The sequence below is a fragment of the Oncorhynchus tshawytscha genome, linkage group LG25, assembly GCF_018296145.1.
Source record: "Oncorhynchus tshawytscha isolate Ot180627B linkage group LG25, Otsh_v2.0, whole genome shotgun sequence".
Lineage (NCBI taxonomy): Eukaryota > Metazoa > Chordata > Actinopteri > Salmoniformes > Salmonidae > Oncorhynchus > Oncorhynchus tshawytscha.
In genome coordinates, this window is record NC_056453.1 from 32033053 (window position 1) to 32052492 (window position 19440).

General features: G+C 43.5%; 1 protein-coding gene across 3 annotated transcripts in view; it reads right to left on the reverse strand.

Annotated features, from left to right (window-relative positions):
* The window catches only part of LOC112224608 (mitogen-activated protein kinase kinase kinase 4-like), an 82819-nt gene that overhangs the window by 21722 nt on the left and 41657 nt on the right, over positions 1-19440 (reverse strand). For 2 of the 3 annotated variants that reach the window (XM_042306243.1, XM_042306245.1), the window contains exons 5-20: positions 18749-19270; positions 16204-16467; positions 15760-15912; positions 13522-13679; positions 13250-13366; positions 11593-11692; positions 11246-11329; positions 10747-11031; positions 10324-10473; positions 9517-9678; positions 8518-8730; positions 8344-8422; positions 7980-8073; positions 2546-2689; positions 616-716; positions 227-310 (exon numbers count right to left, since the gene is read on the reverse strand). In XM_042306243.1, coding sequence (XP_042162177.1) covers positions 227-310; positions 616-716; positions 2546-2689; positions 7980-8073; positions 8344-8422; positions 8518-8730; positions 9517-9678; positions 10324-10473; positions 10747-11031; positions 11246-11329; positions 11593-11692; positions 13250-13366; positions 13522-13679; positions 15760-15912; positions 16204-16467; positions 18749-19270 — 2710 coding nt within the window. The remainder of the gene's footprint in view (positions 1-226; positions 311-615; positions 717-2545; positions 2690-7979; positions 8074-8343; positions 8423-8517; positions 8731-9516; positions 9679-10323; positions 10474-10746; positions 11032-11245; positions 11330-11592; positions 11693-13249; positions 13367-13521; positions 13680-15759; positions 15913-16203; positions 16468-18748; positions 19271-19440) is intronic. The other variant, XM_042306244.1, reaches the window with a different exon arrangement.

The following is a 19440-nucleotide window of genomic DNA, read 5'->3' on the forward strand; positions in this document are numbered from 1 at the left end:
ATGGAGAGACATAGAAACAGACCAGGACACTTTCTCAATTGTCTTAGGGTAAAGGTGGGGAATGGGAATTGCATAGAACAGACGCACTCTATACTCTATTCTGGAGCAGTTTAGAGGTTAAGTGCCTTGATCAAGGGCACAATGGCAGGAGATTGCACCTAGCAGTCATCCCGACACGACTTTTGGTTTGAACTTGCAACCCCTCTTCCCCCCTCATCATTCTCACCTTTTGATTGACTGATGAAGGTGCGGAGCTCCCAGCTTCTCCTGGCCGTGCTGCTGGGGTCTCCTCCCTTAGGATAGGAGGGTTCTGATGTGTGGGAGTGAGAGCGAGGAGATTACACAAGACAAGCAGTAAGATGGGAGTCACGTCAAGTTAGAAAAACCATACACAGGTTAAGTGACTACTCCTACTTTCCAATCCAGATACATTTTATTTCATCCTTGTTCAGTCGTACAGACTGAATTATGCTATTTGGTATTTATTAGGATCCCCATTAGCATGAAACATGACATAATACAGAACATTAATAGACAAGAACAGCTCAAGGACAGAACTACATCAATTATGCAGAATGCAGTTACATTAAGACAATATTTTAAACAACTCAATACCTTCCCTGTCATCAGTGGGACTGGAGTGTCGGCTCAGAGACTTGAACTGCAGCTCAGCCGCTACAGACGACAGCCTGTCGTTCTCGTGGAGGTTGGCCCCTCTGCACAGGGAGAGGCAAGCGCAGTACAATTTAACTAGGGTCAACTACAAAGAAATCAATATACCCGAGTTGTCAGGCATCAGAGGGGTATACTACAAAGCAGAATCAATTAAGCTAGCAAGCTAACTTTGATAAGCAACCAGAAATAACTTGATTTTCTGGTTCATAAAAAAAAGAAAAGCTTAGATGTGTTTGTTGAATCAATTAAACATTAAACCATGCCCATTTCATGCTTATCTTACTAAAACAGTAAAAGTTGTATGAGAATATTTAGGCAAGTTGAACCCCTAACTCCTTGATCCTGGTTTGAAGTACAGCCCTCAGGTCCCACACTAGGCTGGTTCCAGATCAGTTAGTGCCTCCTATGGTTATTGTGATGCCATGATAGTGGCGAGACTGCTCAACCAGATCTGGGACCAGTGGTCAACCAATATCAGTCCCCCCAAAAATGTAAAGTCTTCTTAATGAAGATTGTCCTCTCGCTTTCAGAGGGAGGTTTGTGATGATTGAGCTGGCGGAACATGACATACATACAGCTCATAATAATGTCCAGAATAGAGTGAATGAAACGCATGGAAACCATGTATTTGATACCATTCCAGAGATTCCTCTCCAGACATTACCACAAGGCCATCCTCCCCAAATAAGGTGCCACCAACCTCCTGTGTTCTACATCCAAACCTCTCAACCCCACCACCATAGAAATAGAACCCTAGATGACATGGCTATGTGCCCATCAAAGCTGACCTTCATCCTAAAGGTTTAAAAGATCAAACACAGACAGGTCAGATGTCAGAACGCATGCTTTCATCCCAATAGGACTGACACCAAACGAGACAAATATTATGAAGAGCGAGCCATCAGATGCTTAGAGCAAGGCCACACTACTAATATGGATTAATAGCAGAGTAACTCTCACACTGCAGGTTGATGTTTATTGTCATGAGTGTCATCCTAGAGGCAGAACTGAGCAATTTCCCCTTAGGCCAGCTGCAAAGTCAAAATGGTCTACATTGTAAAAATCCATTAACAAAAAAAAAGTGCTTTGTCTTAATTTAAGGTTAGCAGTGTTGTTAGGAGTAGGGTTAAAAACTGATTGGATGACTTTTGGGCTGTGCCAGCTAGTGACCACTGCAGAGCTGCCTCCAGAACAAGATTCATGATAAAAAAAACACTAACCTGATCTCACCCTCTTTTCTCCTCTCCATGAGGAGGTAGCTAGCATGCTGTTGTGTTTCCATCTCTCACACTATGAGAGAGTTGGAGAAAATGTGTATTGTGTTGTGTGACACTGGCTAGGTGGACAAAACAAAAGTGTGGATTAAGGTCTCTCCACATCCGTAGACTGCATTCAGAGTTAAGTAACACATTTGAGTGAAGTATCCCTTTAAAGGATGGCCCTTATAAAAAAAGTGTAGTTTTCATATTGTGTTAAATAGCAGTCTTTTCAAATCAATGCAGATTTCTGTCATAGGCAAAACAAAATGGCAAAAGCCAAAACATCTGGATGAGCATGCAGAACATGCTACTCAAGGTTCGATCCAAACAGAGACGGCATGACAGGGGTGCAGGGTAAACCACAGGGAGCATGACCACCTGAACCTCCGGTGGAATATTTTGGAAGTGGGATATGGTATATCAGCCTGCTGCTGGGGTGCCCTGGGTTGACAGTGGGTGGTCCTTACAGAGAACCCGGTTGGAGGATTCCCCGCTTGCTTATTCCCTCATGATTCTGGGATCCTACAAACAGGATTTCTGGAAAAACCTGGGCACATTCGCAACCCTAGTAGTACTTGGTAAGTACTGAAACTTAGGGGGGGTGGGGCTACCTGACGTCATTGGGGGTGGACCCAGGAGCTTTGGATGGGCAGTGTTCCCCGGGGGCAGGGCCTGGGGCCTGAGGGGCGGGGACTGGGCGGGGGCCGGTAGGTAGACACAGCTGGGTCCGTAGGTCGCAGGGGAGACTCCTAGAGCTGTGGTGGTGACAAAAACACACTGAGGATCTCTGGAGAGCGCCTTGGAGATGAGGGTTTGTGTCAGATACAGGGGCACTCATTCTCAACACAAATGCACACACAAGCAATCACACACTCACTCGGTGTAATACCCTTTCTAGCGAATAGGAATGAGCATTTGACATTTTTTTAACTGTACGAATAGTCACAGGATTTTTTTTTCTTCAAGTTGTCAAATAATAATAAAAAATTATATATTTTTAGAACACAAGGCCCGCACTGGAAAGAAATGTGCTTCCTATGCCAACAGTGCAAGACAATGCCTAATTTAGCATAACCATTACAGATAACTAATTGCACCATATACAGTGCCTTCAGAAAGTATTCACACCCCTTAACTTTTTCCACATTTTGTTGTGTTACAAATTGGGATAAAAATGAATTTAATTCTTTACAATCCACAAAACATTTTATTTAACTAGGCAAGTCAGTTAGGAACAAATCCTTATTTACAATGACAGCCGATTGTGCGCCACCTTATAGGACTACCGATCGCGGCCGGTTGTGACACAGCCTGGGAACGAACCAGAGTCTGTAGTGATGCTTCTAGCACTGCATATTTACCCATTATTATTTACTTTAACTCTTCATGCTCTGTCAAGTTGATAGCCTATTACTGCTAGACAGCCATTTCGAAATCTTGCCATGGATGTTCAAGCTGATTTAAGTCAAAACTAACTCGGCCACTTGGGAACATTCAATGTTGTCCTGGTAAGCAACTCCAGTGTATATTTGGCCTTGAGTTTTAGGTTATTATCCTGCTGAAAGGTGAATGTCTCCCCCAGTGTCTGCTGGAAAGCAGACAAACAGGTTTTCCTCTAGGACTTTGTGCTTAGCTCTATTACATTGCTTTTTGTCAGCCCAAAAAACCTCCCTAGTCCTTGCCGATGAAGAGCATATCCATAACATGATGCAGCCACCACCATGCTTGAAAATATGAAGTGGTACTCAGTGATGGTAGATTTTCCCCAAACATAACACTATTCGGGACAAAAAGTGCAATTTTGCCACATTTTTTGCAGTATTACTTTAGCGTACTCTGTACAGAGTTCCTTCTCGCTCTAGGTTAGTATTGTGGAGTAACTACAACAGTCATCCATCTTCAGTTTTCTCCTATCACAGTGATTAAACAGAGTTTGGAAGGACACCTGTATAGTGATTGGGTGTATTGATACAGCAGCCAAAGTGTAATTAATAACTTCTCCATGCTCAAAAAGGGATATTCAGTGACTGCTTTTATTTTTACCCATCTACCAATAGGTGCCCTTTGTGAGGCATTGGAAAACCTCTATGTTCTGTCTGGTTGAATATGTGCTTGAAATTCAATACTCGACTATGGAACTATACATATAATTGTATGTGTGGGGTACAGAGACAGGGTAATCATTCAAATCTGTTTAACCACTATAATTGCATACAGAGTTAATGCAACTTGTGACTTAAGCAAATGTTTACTCCTGAACGTATTTAAGCTTGTAATAACAAAGGGTTTGAATACTTACTGACTCAAAACATTTCAGCATTAAAATGTATAAATTGGTACAAATTTCTTAAAACAAAATGTCACTATGTGGTATTGTGTGTAGAATAGAGGCACAAAATGTGGAAAAAGTCTAGGGGTGACTAATTCAGTCAAGCAAGTGCCATTTAAGATTCAATTATTGAAACGAATATCAACTGGTTGTATCATGGAACACAATCTGTATAAACGTATGAACCTTTTTGTTAATTTAGCTCTTATTTCCCGAGCCCTTATCAGGCAAGACACCAAATTTACAGTAAAAAAAACATGTAATAAAATAAATTGTGAAAAATGTTTGCCGCTTTGAAGTGATGTGCATCTTGCTTCTGGAACAGTTCTTCTCAAAGGAGTGATTAATCTGGAACAGTTATTCTCAAAGGAGTGATACATTTGGAACAGTTATTCTCAAAGGAGTGATACATTTGGAACAGTTATTCTCAAAGGAGTGATAATTTGGAACAGTTATTCTCAAAGGAGTGATAATTTGGAACAGTTATTCTCAAAGGTTATTCTCAAAGGTGATAATTTGGAACAGTTATTCTCAAAGGAGTGATAATTTGGAACAGTTATTCTCAAAGGAGTGATTAATCTGGAACAGTTATTCTCAAAGGAGTGATACATTTGGAACAGTTATTCTCAAAGGAGTGATACATTTGGAACAGTTATTCTCAAAGGAGTGATAATTTGGAACAGTTATTCTCAAAGGAGTGATAATTTGGAACAGTTATTCTCAAAGGAGTGATAATTTGGAACAGTTATTCTCAAAGGAGTGATAATTTGGAACAGTTATTCTCAAAGGAGTGATACATTTGGAACAGTTATTCTCAAAGGAGTGATAATTTGGAACAGTTATTCTCAAAGGAGTGATAATTTGGAACAGTTATTCTCAAAGGAGTGATAATTTGGAACAGTTATTCTCAAAGGAGTGATAATTTGAAACGGTTCTCAAATGGCGAGAATATTTTTTTTTATGATGAATTATGGCAACGACATCTGTGAATTACGAGTAGGCCTGGGCTTACCGATTCTGATGAAAATATGCTCTGTCTTTATCAAACAAATGTTTGTGTCTTTTCACTGTGGAACCTGTGTAGATTTAGGGGGTTATAGCTAGGCTAGCCAACTCTAAATGGCACCAGCAATTCAAAGAGTAGCCTTAAGCGGTACAAAAGGGACAATTACTCCAGAACTGTAGCTCGTTCATGGAACATATTTTCCTACTTCAATCAACCAGTCCATTTTGCATTTGTTGATAAAACTGTTGTCATTTGGCAAGGAAAGTAGCTTGTGTATCCCATCATGTATAGACATTTATTTCTGGAGGCCTAACGGGAGCTTGTGTATCCCATCATTCATAGACATTTATTTCTGTAGGCCTAACGGGAGCTTGTGTATCCCATCATTTATAGACATTTATTTCTGGAGGCCTAACGGGAGCTTGTGTATCCCATCATTTATAGACATGTATTTCTGTAGGCCTAACGGGAGCTTGTGTATCCCATCATTTATAGACATTTATTTCTGTAGGCCTAATGGGAGCTTGTGTATCCCATCATTTAGATACATTTTTAATAGACATTTATTTCTGTAGGCCTAACAGGAGCGTGTGTGTGCACTCAGCATGCATGTGTATAGAGAGTGGACAGAACGCAATTGAGTGAAAGAAAGAGGGAAAAAAGGGACTATAGGAAGAAGAACGGTATGATGCTTGGCTTGGTTTCTTTTTTGTTGTGCCCCTTCAAATGCACATTTACAAATGGAACAAAGCAAATTAATGTGGTCTTCAAGACAAAATCTTTTTTTTTTTTTTGGGGGGGGTTCACTTCACTTGCCCTTTCAAGCAGCCACAAAGCACGTTCCACCAAATAGTTTTACAGTATTTGAAAAAAATGACATCTCTGGTTAAAGATCAAGCTTTGACGTCTGTTCAAGCACTTGAGTCCTCAATTACTCATGTCCATCCCTACTAGACAAATGTGTTACAAGTTACACATAACACACACATTTAAAAGCCATCAATTACTGTACAAGAGCAGAGAACATGTGGAATATTAGAACATGCAGGAAAACACTGTACATACATTACACACATTATAAAACAATATTATAATAAGTGGTACAGTGGGGCAAAAAAGTATTTAGTCAGCCAATTGTGCAAGTTCTCCCACTTAAAAAGATGAGGCCTGTAATTTTCCTAGTAGGTACACTTCAACTATGACAGACAAAATGAGAAAAAAAATCCAGAAAATCACATTGTAGGATGTTTAATGAATTTATTTGCAAATCATGGTGGAAAATAAGTATTTGGTCACCTACAAACAAGCAAGATTTCTGGCTCTCACAGACCTGTAACAACTTCTTTAAGAGGCTCCTCTGTCCTCCACTCGTTACCTGTATTAATGGCACCTGTTTGAACTTGTTATCAGTATAAAAGACACCTGTCCACAACCTCAAACAGTCACACTCCAAACTCCACTATGGCCAAGACCAAAGAGCTGTCAAAGGACACCAGAAACAAAATGGTAGACCTGCACCAGGCTGGGAAGACTGAATCTGCAACAGGTAAGCAGCTTGGTTTGAAGAAATCAACTGTGGGAGCAATTATTAGGAAATGGAAGACATACAAGACCACTGATAATCTCCCTCGATCTGGGGGCTCCACGCAAGAACTCACCCCGTGGGGTCAAAATGATCACAAGAACGGTGATCAAAAATCCCAGAACCACACAGGGGACCTAGTGAAAGACCTGCAGAGAGCTGGGACCAAAGTAACACACTACGCCGCCAGGGACTCAAATCCTGCCGTGCCAGACGTGTCCCCCTGCTTAAGCCAGTACATGTCCAGGCCCATCTGAATTTTGCTAGAGAGCATTTGGATGATCCAGAAGAAGATTGGGAGAATGTCATATGGTCAGATGAAAACAAAATAAAACTTTTTTGTAAAAACTCATCTCATCGTGTTTGGAGGACAAAGAATGCTGAGTTGCATCCAAAGAACACCATACCTACTGTGAAGCATGGGGGTGGAAACATCATGCTTTGGGGGTGTTTTTCTGCAAAGGGACCAGGACGACTGATCCGTGTAAAGGAAATAATGAATGGGGCCATGTATCGTGAGATTTTGAGTGAAAACCTCCTTCCATCAACAAGGGCATTGAAGATGAAACGTGGCTAGGTCTTTCAGCATGACAATGATCCCAAACACACCGCCCGGGCAACCAAGGAGTGGCTTCGAAGCATTTCAAGGTCCTGGAGTGGTCTAGCCAGTCTCCAGATCTCAACCCCATAGAAAATCTTTGGAGGGAGTTGAAAGTCCGTGTTGCCCAGCAACAAAACATCACTGCTCTAGAGGAGATCTGTATGGAGGAATTGGCCAAAATACCAGCAACAGTGTGTGAAAACCTTGTGAAGACTTAAAGAAAACATTTGAACTCTGTCATTGCCAACAAAGGATATATAACAAAGTATTGAGAAACTTTTGTTAATGACCAAATACTTATTTTCCACCCTAATTTGCAAATAAATTCATAAAAAATCCTACAATGTGATTTTCTGGATTTTTTTCTCTCATTTTGTCTGTCATAGTTGAAGTGTACCTATGATGAAAATTACAGGCCTCATCTTTTTAAGTGGGAGAACTTGCACAATTGGTGGCTGACTAAATACTTTTTTGCCCCACTGTAAATGGTTCTTAGTGCTTCACTGTAACCATGAACTTCCACCGACCTGAAGCCCTCTGCATTGGGGATGAACAGGTGGGGGTTGGGGGGGTCACTATGGCAACGAGGGACCTTCACTGGTCGAGGACTGTTCCTGGGGGCTGAGTGGAGAACAGAGAAAGGGTCAACAAGGCCAAGCTATCCAACTAAATCCATACTTCAGTTCTATTTCTACACAGACATGTTTACCACTTAGACCTAACAGAAGCTTAAATCTAAAGCCACTTACAGAACAGTGAGTACACATTTGTTGTTATGCGCATGTGATCCCTGCTTAGATTGAACCCACAACCTTGGCATTGCTAGATTCACACTCTTACCAACTGAGCCACACAGGACCACATATTTGCTCAGATGAGCCAGGGTCTTACCTAGGTACAAGCCACTGACTGGGCTGTGAGGCTTCCCGATCACATGGCCAATGCACTCATTCATCAGAGCTTGCAAATTCTGCAGAGGGAATGATTTCCATAATCACAATACCATTCCACAAAACACAAAATCAATCAATAAAGTAATCAATCAAAGAAGTAGTATGGTTTTACCAGGAAGTCATCCTCTGGTAAAGCAGAGATGAAGGCAGGTTCAATGGCTTGGAGGAAATCAAATCCTTGAGTGGCCCAGCGGGGTCTGGTTCCCCGGCCACTTTCACACTTGGTGAGGACGTAATTCATCCACTTCCTGGCGAAGGCGATATAGCATTCCCCAATCCGCTGACGGAACTCACCCGACATCAGACGCACCACCTCCTTGTGGTACTACAGGAGAACAAAAGTATATTTAAAGGTGCTCTTCACTTGACCAGTATAACATCTACACCAGAAAAGGAGAACCACGACACTCTTCCTCGTGGTGCTACTGTGAGGAACAATATGGCAGTTTGTTGGACTCTCTGGTTTAGGGGTTAAACTGGTTTCGGTGTTAGACTGGTCAGCAAAAAACACAAGGAGGACCAAGCCACTCTTGCTATTACCAATTTTGGTGGCGTGCTCAATAGAACGGATTGTATTTCGTTGTCTGCTTTCCTCAGTAAAGTTGACATTAGTCTAACCAGATATCTGCTGACAGTTAACCCCAGTTTACAGCTTCCCACTGTACTACCACAACCCTCCAAGACAGAACATTTATCAGTTGCAACACTGTGTAGAAAGACAGACAGCTTTACAATCATTCCCATAAACAGTTTAATTATTTTTCCATACTTTTTACAACACTAGGGTTACTGAGGAAATATTTATATTGCAGGCCTAAAGCAAGACTCCAAAGGCGGACCTAAAGTAACCCCCCCCCATGTGGCCACCAGTCACCTATAGTCGCATCATGGCCAACTAATATAACCAATATCGCTAGTTAGCCCACTGCTCCCCTCCACCCCCCTACAGCCACCATTGACACCTAACCCCTGCAGACCTCGAAGGCGAAGTTATATCCCTTGATCCTGGCTTTTCTCTAGTACTGCTGCAACCTGGCCGACATTGATATCGCTAGGTAACATCCTCATCATACTGCCCACCCCCAACGACCCAGAACCCTTGAGCTCTAACCTCGAAGGCGAAGTTGTATCCCTGGATCATGGCCTCTCTGTAGTACTGCTGCAGGGTGGCTGACTCAGATTCCTCCACCTCGGCCTCAAACTCTGACGTGAACATGAACTCCACCCGGTCAATGGCTGTGTTGATCTTTCTACAGAGCTGTAAAGCTTCGTTCTGTGGGGGAGACGAGCGAGTGAAGAAGAGGGAATGAGAGAGCAAGAGGGAGAGATAAAGACTGAGATAGTGAGTGTGTGTGTGTGTGGGGGTCCCGACTCCCTCTCCAAGTAAAGAAGAAAGAAACCCTGAGGGCTGCTTCAACCACAGCCTTGCCACACAGGAAAAGCATTGAGAAGAGAGGAAGCGAACAGCTTTTGAAACCAGGCCTCCAATGTGAGGAAGTATAGGAGACAACAGTCATGGGCATGACTTTTGGTTTCACAGCAGTATAAACATGACATTTGTGCAAAGTAAATGTGGTATTGGAACAGACCCTGTATTTTGCTTCTTACTTCCTTGTGCTCTTATTTCTATTTCTTGTGTGTTTTAATTCTACCTTGAATTACTTGTAATGCTACACTGTTAATGATCACTGCATTGTTGGTTTGCAGCATGCATGAAATGCATTTCACTGTACTTGTGACATTAAAAACGTGACATTTGAAGTCATCTTGTGCACTGCACCCTCTGCACCTGGGCCCAATAGCAGCTCAATAAACTTGGGCTTAATAGTGGATCTTCTACAGTAAATTAATTGTAATTCAGGGAAACTTAGAGCATTTACAGTAAATGATCAGAGTGAATAAATATATTGGATGGTACCTTGAGTTGCTCCAGGGAGCGGGCGATGAGGGGCTGGCTGGAGGTTTGCTCCCTGCTTAGGGTGAGCAGCTCGTCCATACTTTGCTGGAAGGCCTTACGCTGGGCCACAAGGTGGGCTGACTGCATCACTATCAGGAGCAGGTTCTCCACCTGAGGAGAAAGAGAGTCAGGACAGAAAGACATGCTAATTCTGTCATTAGCATCATGTGTGCTCCTCGTAAAAACATAGTACAGCATCTAGCAACCTTATCCAGAGGCTGAGGCACTTGGTGGTAAGCGTCTTGGTTAAGGTGTTGAGATGACAGTTGGCGGGACCAGGGTTTGAGTCCTGGTCCGGCTACCCTCCACATTCACTGCAATATCTAGCTCTTCAAAATACACAAAGGAAGAGTATCACTTGGATTAACTACATTTCCCACCCACCTTCATGGCCCGTAGCGTGTCCACAGTCTCCATCTGAGGCACCAGTTTGACCAGCTTCCCATCCCAGTGCCACTGAACCCCGGCCTGGCCTGCCCCCCCAGGCGGGTCCCCTGCTCCATGCTTGCTCATCAGCAGGTAGGCCTCGTCCTCTGCCATCATCTCGTCGGGCTCCTTACTACAATCCTTACCGGCTGCTGCGTTTAGAAGCTGCAGGATGAGGTCACGCTGGTGCATCAAGGCACATGGGACAAACACCTCCAGCTCCTCCAGCCCTGGGATCTGGACCTGCAGACAGTCACAGACCGGTTAGCTTGTTCATCCATCAAAGAGGAAGGAAAATTCAGGAAGCAAACTGAAATTCCAATTTAATTGAAAACGCAATGAAGAACATTGGAGTTGGAATTTCACTTTAGTTCCTGAATGGATATTGACCATGGGTTGAATACATGGGGAGGAAGCACGGAGAATGATAAGGAACTAAATGTGTCATTTGAAGCACCTTGACATAATTTCTCTCCTTGAGGGCCTCCAGGAGGCATGGCACCCCACTGGTAATGCTGAAATCAGCAGCAATCTCCAGGTCCTGCAGAGAGAGAGAGGGGCCGGAGAGAAGGGAGGGGGGCAAAAAGAGAGAGAGCGAGAGAGAGAGAGAGGTCAGAGCACTCGGAACACCCAATTCTTTTATTTTGATACTTCCTATATTTAACCTGGGAAGTCACATTGAGATGGACATCTATTTTTCAAGTGAGCCCTGACCAAGAAGCTACATACATTTAGTAACTTACAAAATACAATATTTCCCAAATAAAAATGAACATGAGGCAAACTGGGGGCAGCGTCTCTCACCTTACGGAGCATTTTGGCAAATCCCAGAGCTTTGGATGCCCTCTCTCTAGCCTCGTGGAACAGCTCCTTCAATGACCGGCTCGTCTCAATTACCGACCGGCTAGAACGACAAAAAAAACTGCTTAATATGAGCCTCTTACAGCAAGATTACTTTATTTTCCCAACAGTGGGAATTTCATTTGGAAAACACATTAAAAACCACATACTGGTGCAGTCAGAAAGTATTCAAACCCCTAGACTTTCTGCTCGTTGTCACGTTACGGCTTTATTCTAAAATTAATTAAATAAAAACATTAAATCCTCAAACTTCACACAATACCCCATAATGACATTTTTGCAAATGTATTAAAAATAAAAACAGAAATATCACATTTAAGTATTTAGACCCTTTGGTAGTGATTACAGCCTCGACTCTTCTTGAGTATGACGCTACAAGCTTGGCACACCTGTATTTGGGCAGTTTCTCCCATTCTTCTCTGCAGATCCTCTCAAGCTCTATCAGCTTGGATGGGGAGCATCGCTGCACAGCTTTTTTCAGGTCTCTCCAGAGATGGGTTCGTCCAGGCTCTGGCTGGGCCACTCAGACATTCAGCGACTACTTGTCCCGAAGCCACTCCTGCATTGTATTGGCTGTGTGCTTAGGGTCATTGTCCTGTTGGAAGGTGAACCTACTCCCCAGTCGGAGGTCCTGAGTGCTCTGGAGCAGGTTTTCATCAAAGCTCTCTGTACATCTTTCCCTCAATCCTAGTCTCCCAGTCCCTGCCACTGAAAAACATTCCCACAGCATGATGCTACCACCATGCTTCACCATATGGATCGTGCCAGGTTTCCTCCAGACGTTACGCTTGGTATTCAATCTTGGTTTTGTCAGACCAGATCATCTTGTTTCTCATGGTCTGAGTCTTTAGGTGCCTTTTGGCAAACACCAAGTGGGCTGTCAAGTGCCTTTTACTGAGGAGTGGCTTCTGTCTGGCCACTCTACCATAAAGGCCTGATTGGTGGAGTGCTGCAGAGATGGTTGTCTTTCTGTAATGTTCTCCCATCTCCACAGAGGAACTCTGTCAGAGTGACCATTGGGTTCTTGGTCATGTCTCTCCCAATTGCTCAGTTTTCCTGGGCGGCCAGTCCTAGGAAGAGTCTTGGTGGTTCCAAACAACTTCTATTTAAGAATGATGGAGGCCACTGTGTTCTTGGAGATCCTCAATGCTGCAGACATTTTTTGTTACCCTTTCCCAGATCTGTGCCGACACAATCCTGTCTCGGAGCCCCACGGACAATTCCTTTGACCTCATGGCTTGGTTTTTGCTCTGACATGCACTGTCAACTGTGGGATGTTATATAGACAGGTGTGTGCCTTTCCAAATCACGTCCAATCAATTGAATTTAACAAGGGTCCTCCAATCAAGTTGTAGAAATGTCAAGGATGCTCAATGGAAACAGGATGCACCGGAGCTCAATTTCAAGTATCATAGCAAAGGGTCTGAATACTTAAGTAAATAAGGTATGTTATTTATTTTCAATAAATTCACAAAAAAAAAATCTAAAAACCTGTTTTTCTTTGTCATTAAAGGGTATTGTGTAACGTAACTGTGGAAAAAGTCCAGGGGTCTGAATACTTTCCGAATGCACTGTATGTTAAACATGAAACAAGACATACCGGATCTCATCTGAGACTGTACTGTCATCGGCACTTTCCCAGAATTCATCACCACTCTTCTGCAGGCCCGTGTCCAGGAAGTCCCCTGTGGACTTGAGCAGCATCCCAGCAATGTCACTGTGAGAGAGAAGAGGAAGGGAATATTTAACTAAGTGGCGCTAACTAAATACAATGTGGAAGAGGGAGTGAGTTGGATGCTCCCAAGGAGAATAGACACTTAAAATTAGATGGAGAAACAATGAATCAATGAACAAAAAAAATCTAACACTTACCAGAAGAGTTTCCCAGACTGAGCCTCCCCTCGTCTGATGTAGGGAGTGATGACCTTGGAGAAGTTCCACTCCTCCTCTAGAAGGTTCTTCAGGCTGTGTGAGGCCTGGGGAAGCTGCTGCAGCATCTGGATCCAGCTGTGCATGTAGTCAAAGTACACCTGCAGACAGAGTGAGGAGAGATATCTCTACTGATTAAACAGGTAGGTGTGCAGCAGGGTTTTCATTAGCCGGTAACAGCAGGATTTTGGCTGATAAATTAAATTGCCGCCAGCCAGTCGATGTAAATGCATTTGTCCGGTCATGCTTATCGGTGTATAGGTTCATTTACAACATTTAGTGGAATTAAATTGGCCAGTGTATTTTCATGAGTTATTATGGGTGTTATTTATCATACGAGCACAGCATACAGATATGGAGCCTAGAATGAGCGGAACATCTGTCAGACAGCAGGAGAGCTGTTGCTACAGTTACGTGAATCATGCTTTTATAAGCCCAATCATTACGCAACCATTTTAAATGCAAGCACCTGTTAATTTTTTGAGGATGTCCACGATTAAAGAGCTACTATTTTTCTTTCTCAACTGGTAATTGAAGCACACTTCCCATTAACCATTCAAGTGCGTAGGCAACGGAAGGCAAGCTTCAGTTTGTTTGCAATCCAAACTTTTAACTTCCTATTATGAGGCATGTTTCACTTTTCTTCAAAGTTGCCTAACCAAAATACAACTAAAGACTTACATATGCCATTGAAACCAGTAGCCTCTCTCTCATGCTCTTTGTTTTCAAATCAACTTTCTTTCACTGTCCAGTAGGTAAATTAAAATGCTGCTGGTCAAACGTCCGGTAAATTAAAATGCTGCTTGTCAAACGTCCGGTAAATTAAAATGCTGCTGGTCAAATGTCCGGTAAATTAAAATGCTGCTTGTCAAATGTCCAGCTCCACATTTTCCTAACAGAAACCTGGTGCGTATGTAGTCAAAGTACACCTGTAGACAAAGGGATGAATGTACAGTGATCAACCAGCAGGTAAGTGGATATGTTGCCTACTTACAGGTGTACAATGTTATTCATTGCATGGCTGCATGCAGCAGGTAGTTTCCTCTCCAGTTTGAGACCGTGCCAAGTCATTTGATAAGCAAATCAAGTTCCTAAATGTATGTCCTGACAATTGCTTTGCATGGTTTTTCCACAGTATGATTGTCACCTGTCTGTGATATCACCACCATTATCCTAACACAAATTCCTCCTATAATATATACCATCCTTCCTATGGCATTGTGTGGTATTGCTTCCTATTTGTCAGCAGATGGCAGAGATACTGGGGAATACCTTCATCCTCATTGCTGTCATTCTTATTGTATTAGCCTCACTGCAGGGCAGGGTTGTGATATTCCTAAAGTAAAGCTGCAGCAGCTGAGTGGTGGCAGAAGGTAGTAGACTAGACTTTGACCCTGACAGTACTGTGGTGGTGACCCTTTTTAGAATTCAGGAACATTGTGTTTTCTTCGGCTTTTATCACCCACTACCCGCCGTCTGTCCAAGGAGACAGACCGCGAGGAAAGGAAACGCTGCAGCCTAAACTCCTGAGAAGTATTCAGTGATTGACTGATGCCAATTCCTACCACACCCCTGGCTGCCATGTGCTGATTCAGCTTGGTGGTTGCTGGTTAAAGCGCTCTCACCCCAGAGATAAGCGCACACTCTTCTCAAGCAGATTTACCAGGTGCTAGTATAACCCCAAGCCTGGGTCCTGGCCAGGCACCCAGAGAGACACAAGCCACTTCCCTACAGTACGCCTCTAGTCTTAACCCACACACTCAGGTTGAGTAGGACGCAGCCTCTAACTTCACCCTGGTGAAAGGATGATGTAAAAGTTGTGCTCTGAGACTTTAGTAACCTCTGGGTAAATCTACACCCGACAGACAAGTGACCTCGGTAACCTCTGGGGTAATCTACACCCGACAAAGAAGCTAAGTTGCAGAAAATAGTCTTTGCGCGATGGACACACTTAAATCAAAACATTTCAGTGGTTTAGGGTAGTTTTCCAACACATCTACTACAGATTAGTACTCCCTAGTTTGTTTTACCACCAGCATCTGGGGAGGTCCTCTTCAAACTTGTCTATGTATGTAGCAGTGATAATGCATTTGAGACCTTTCATAAGCATGTATGACTCACTTATTTTTGTGGAAAGAGGAATTTTGCAACCCTAATCCTGACTCAGTAAGTCTGTCTTACCACCAGCATTTTGTGGAGGTCCTCCTCGAATTCGTCTATGTTGGCATTGGTCTGGAGTCCCTGGGGGTCTGTTACCACCCCCCTCAGCATGTACTGGTAATACTGCTTCATCAGGAGACCACCTTTCAACACCTCCTTACATTCACGCACCAACTACAGGACAGATGGAGACAGAGGTTAGCATGGGCATCAACTGACATGTAGCCTACCTTACTGAGCCAAACCGAGCTGTACTAGGCTGGACTGGTTATGCAGCCACCACAGATGCTGGAACTGTGCTTTAAAGGACAATGTGAAAAGAACATATCTGGGCCAGCGCAGTGCGGTTCAGGTCAGCCCTACAGTGTGAATCAGGCAATAGAGATGATCATCACTATTCACCTCTCCTATTCAGAATGAGCAAGGCAGAGTGGGAGAAACAGAGAAAGAAACACTGCTCAGCACCTGTTTGATGCTGAGCAGTGATGGCTCCCCTGCAGGCCTCTGTTCCAGTCTCAGCTTAAGGCACTCGTGTATCACGTTCAGCAGGACGCGGCACAGGACCAGGAAGGCAGGTCGGAATGAGGGCAGGTCCATGTCCAACAGCTCCTCCCAGGAAACTTGGTCCGCCCCCAGCTCCGGGCCCCCGGGAGTGCTGCAGGAGGACAGGTGGCGGGACAGCTCCGGTAGGTAGTCACTGTACAGCATGGGGTCTGGGAAGTCCGTGAACTAGAGAAACAGACATGTTAGCATGTCTAAACTAAAGCGTGAGGGACAGCTCCAGTAGGTAGTCACTGTACAGCATGGGTTCTGGGAAGTCCGTGAACTAGAGAAACAGACATGTTAGCATGTCTAAATTAAAGCGTGAGGGACAGCTCCGGTAGGTAGTCACTGAACAGCATGTGGTCTGGGAAGTCAGTGAACCAGCTGGGAAGACAAAAATACAACACAAAAAAACTAACACACAGAATACACACAGGTTAGCATGTCGGCAAACTACAGAGGGCTGAGCAAGGTGAGGATAGTGTAATTCAGAGTTTTCAAAACCTCTGCTTCAGTATTAAACTGGTTAACTGGTCAATTCAACTGGTCATCTGTGAGGTAAAAAGTCAAAATATTCCTGAAAAGAGCAGTGTAGATTCCTAGCTAAATATCTTTCTGTTTACAAGTTGAGTATGCGGTGAACATTTTTTTTCAGCCAGCACACTGATGTTGGTTTCACAGAAATGACAACCTCAGCGAGGGGAAGAGGGGCCCCAGGGATGGTGACTCAGCCATCCTGTATGTATATGGGTGGTTGTGTGTGCACACTGGATCTCTACACATGACCACAGCTGAGAGAGCACTGAGATAGTCTAACACACGGACTAGTCAGTTGGGCTCTGAAATGGCACATTATCTGCAAAGCACCCTGCAGTACAGTGGCTGCTTAGTTGAAAATCAATTTAACTAATTATATGTGAATGAGGTTCATTTGTGAAGAAAAAAAATAATGATTTGCATTCATATTTGCTTTGCCAAAACGTGTCTAGCTTTCAACTCGACAGAAAGCAAAAATGAACAAGCTCCATTAAGACCAATTAAAAATCCACCAGGGATTCATGACTAAAATGCATATAGGCCTGTACAATCCAATTAACCATGGTTATTTTCAAGGTGCATAACATGTATCAAGTACAAGCACTTCCCTCTCATTTCGCAACCTCACAATAGCCACAGTGCAGCTCTGCGAACACAATATCCAAAAACAGAGCCAGGGCAAGCTAAGCTGAACAAGGTGGACTAGTTATGCATCCACCATAGTTGCTGGAACCGGGATGGAAAAGACAGTGAAAACAAAATCTGAGCCTGCACTGTATGGTTTGGTTGGGCATGAATGTGAAAGGGGTTTTCAAACCTCTGCAAGGGGACCCCCAGACATATCACAATATTGTTGTATCCTTTAACTAGCTAACATGATTCACCTTATCAAGGGCTTGATGATTTGTTAAGTTGATTCAAGTGCGCTAGCTCTGGAATAGATCAAATACATGGAATGGCTGTGGACTCAGCGGAGTGGTTTGAAAACCCCTGCCATATTGGACAAATGAGAGAGACTAGACACACAGCAATCTAAGCTCTGTGAATTTATGACAACCTTTCGACCACTCAGGTCTTCTTCGATCTCAAAACATAGTGGAAGTTGTCATGTCAACAATTTACCACATAGGACAGTGTTTGTCATGTCAAAAAGTAATTCTGCATTTTTCACAACAAAAAAAGACAACACAAGAAATATCTTGCTGCGTTTTGTAAACGCAGATTTAAAATGCTTCTCATTGTAATTTCTGCTCAGCATCAGACTAATTCTGTGCTTCAGTTGCACTTCTCCACTCAGATGAGAATTCATGAACAGGCATTCTATCAGCAGACAGAGCTCTGACTGATGTGTAGCTACGTTTCTCCTGTACTTCTCAGTGTGGCCAGCCTAGTTCTCTGGTAAAATAAAATATTAACTTCAAGCAAAACATCAGGAAATGTAGCTGGCTACATTCTTTCTATGATAAACAGACATAGGATCGCCATTTCTGCAAAAAATACCTCGCTTTTTCATTCTAAGCTCATTTACTTGTGGTTGCTAGCCGAATAGCGTTGCATTTCTGTTGTCATCAGATGTTTTCTGCTGAATGTGACGCACCAAGGTATTTTCTGTGAAAGAAAACTACAATTGCAGATCCCTGATCGTTCTATTGAAGGAAAAAAACACGACTCAATATAAAATGCAGATTAAAGATTTTTGCAGATTTTTTGAAAGTCTGTTATTTGAGTCAGCTGTGCAGTGGGGCAAAACGTGCACCCATTGGGTTCAACAGGACAGTTTGAGAAATACGGACATAGGCACAATGACAATGTGCAGAGTCTCTCCCTCTAATTTACTTTTTGTCAATTGAAATACATCACCTGCTCAAAGATATTGGATGTTCATATGTAACCTTCTCTTATATAAAACCATATGACAGCACTCTCTTACCTCCTGTGCAGGCGTGTGGCTGAGCAGGGCTGCCCGGGACCTCTGGAGGGAGGGGTCCATCAGCTTGTGTAGTCTCAGGATCAGTTTCCTCAGCCCCATCTGTTTCAAGGCCTTATCTACAAATGGTCTGAAGATGGCTGTAGGGCAGTTCATCCCTCCTGTTACTGTGCCCCCCGATACCACCTCCATAGTCCCTGTCCCATCCTCAGATAGTAGTAACTGGGCAAATTTAGGAGTCAAACACGGGGAGAGTTCATCTTCTCCCGGCTCAGTTGTCGTTTCACCCCCTCTGGGCTCACCAGTTTCCCCCTCCTCCCCCACTAGGTCCCTGTCCTCTCCGTCGCTGTCACCGGCAGTGAAGGTTGCCGTGGAGTCATTCTCCTCGTCTTCTTCATCCTCGTCTTCCTCGTCGTTGCCACGGGAACAGCGTGGCGAGGGGATCTCGAAGACGGGCCAGCCGATACGGGAAAGGTCCCCGAGGCCGAGGACAGTCGCCATAACACGAAGTTTCTGGTTCAGATCCTAAGTGAAAATATAATAAATATATGCCATTTTGTAGATGCTTTCATACAAAGCGACTTACATTTTCGTATTGGTTGGCCCAGCAGGATCCTAGTGTTGCAAACGCAGTGTACTACCAACTAAGCAAGCCAGGAACACAGAAAATAGTTCATTGTTTTTCTAGTGAGAGG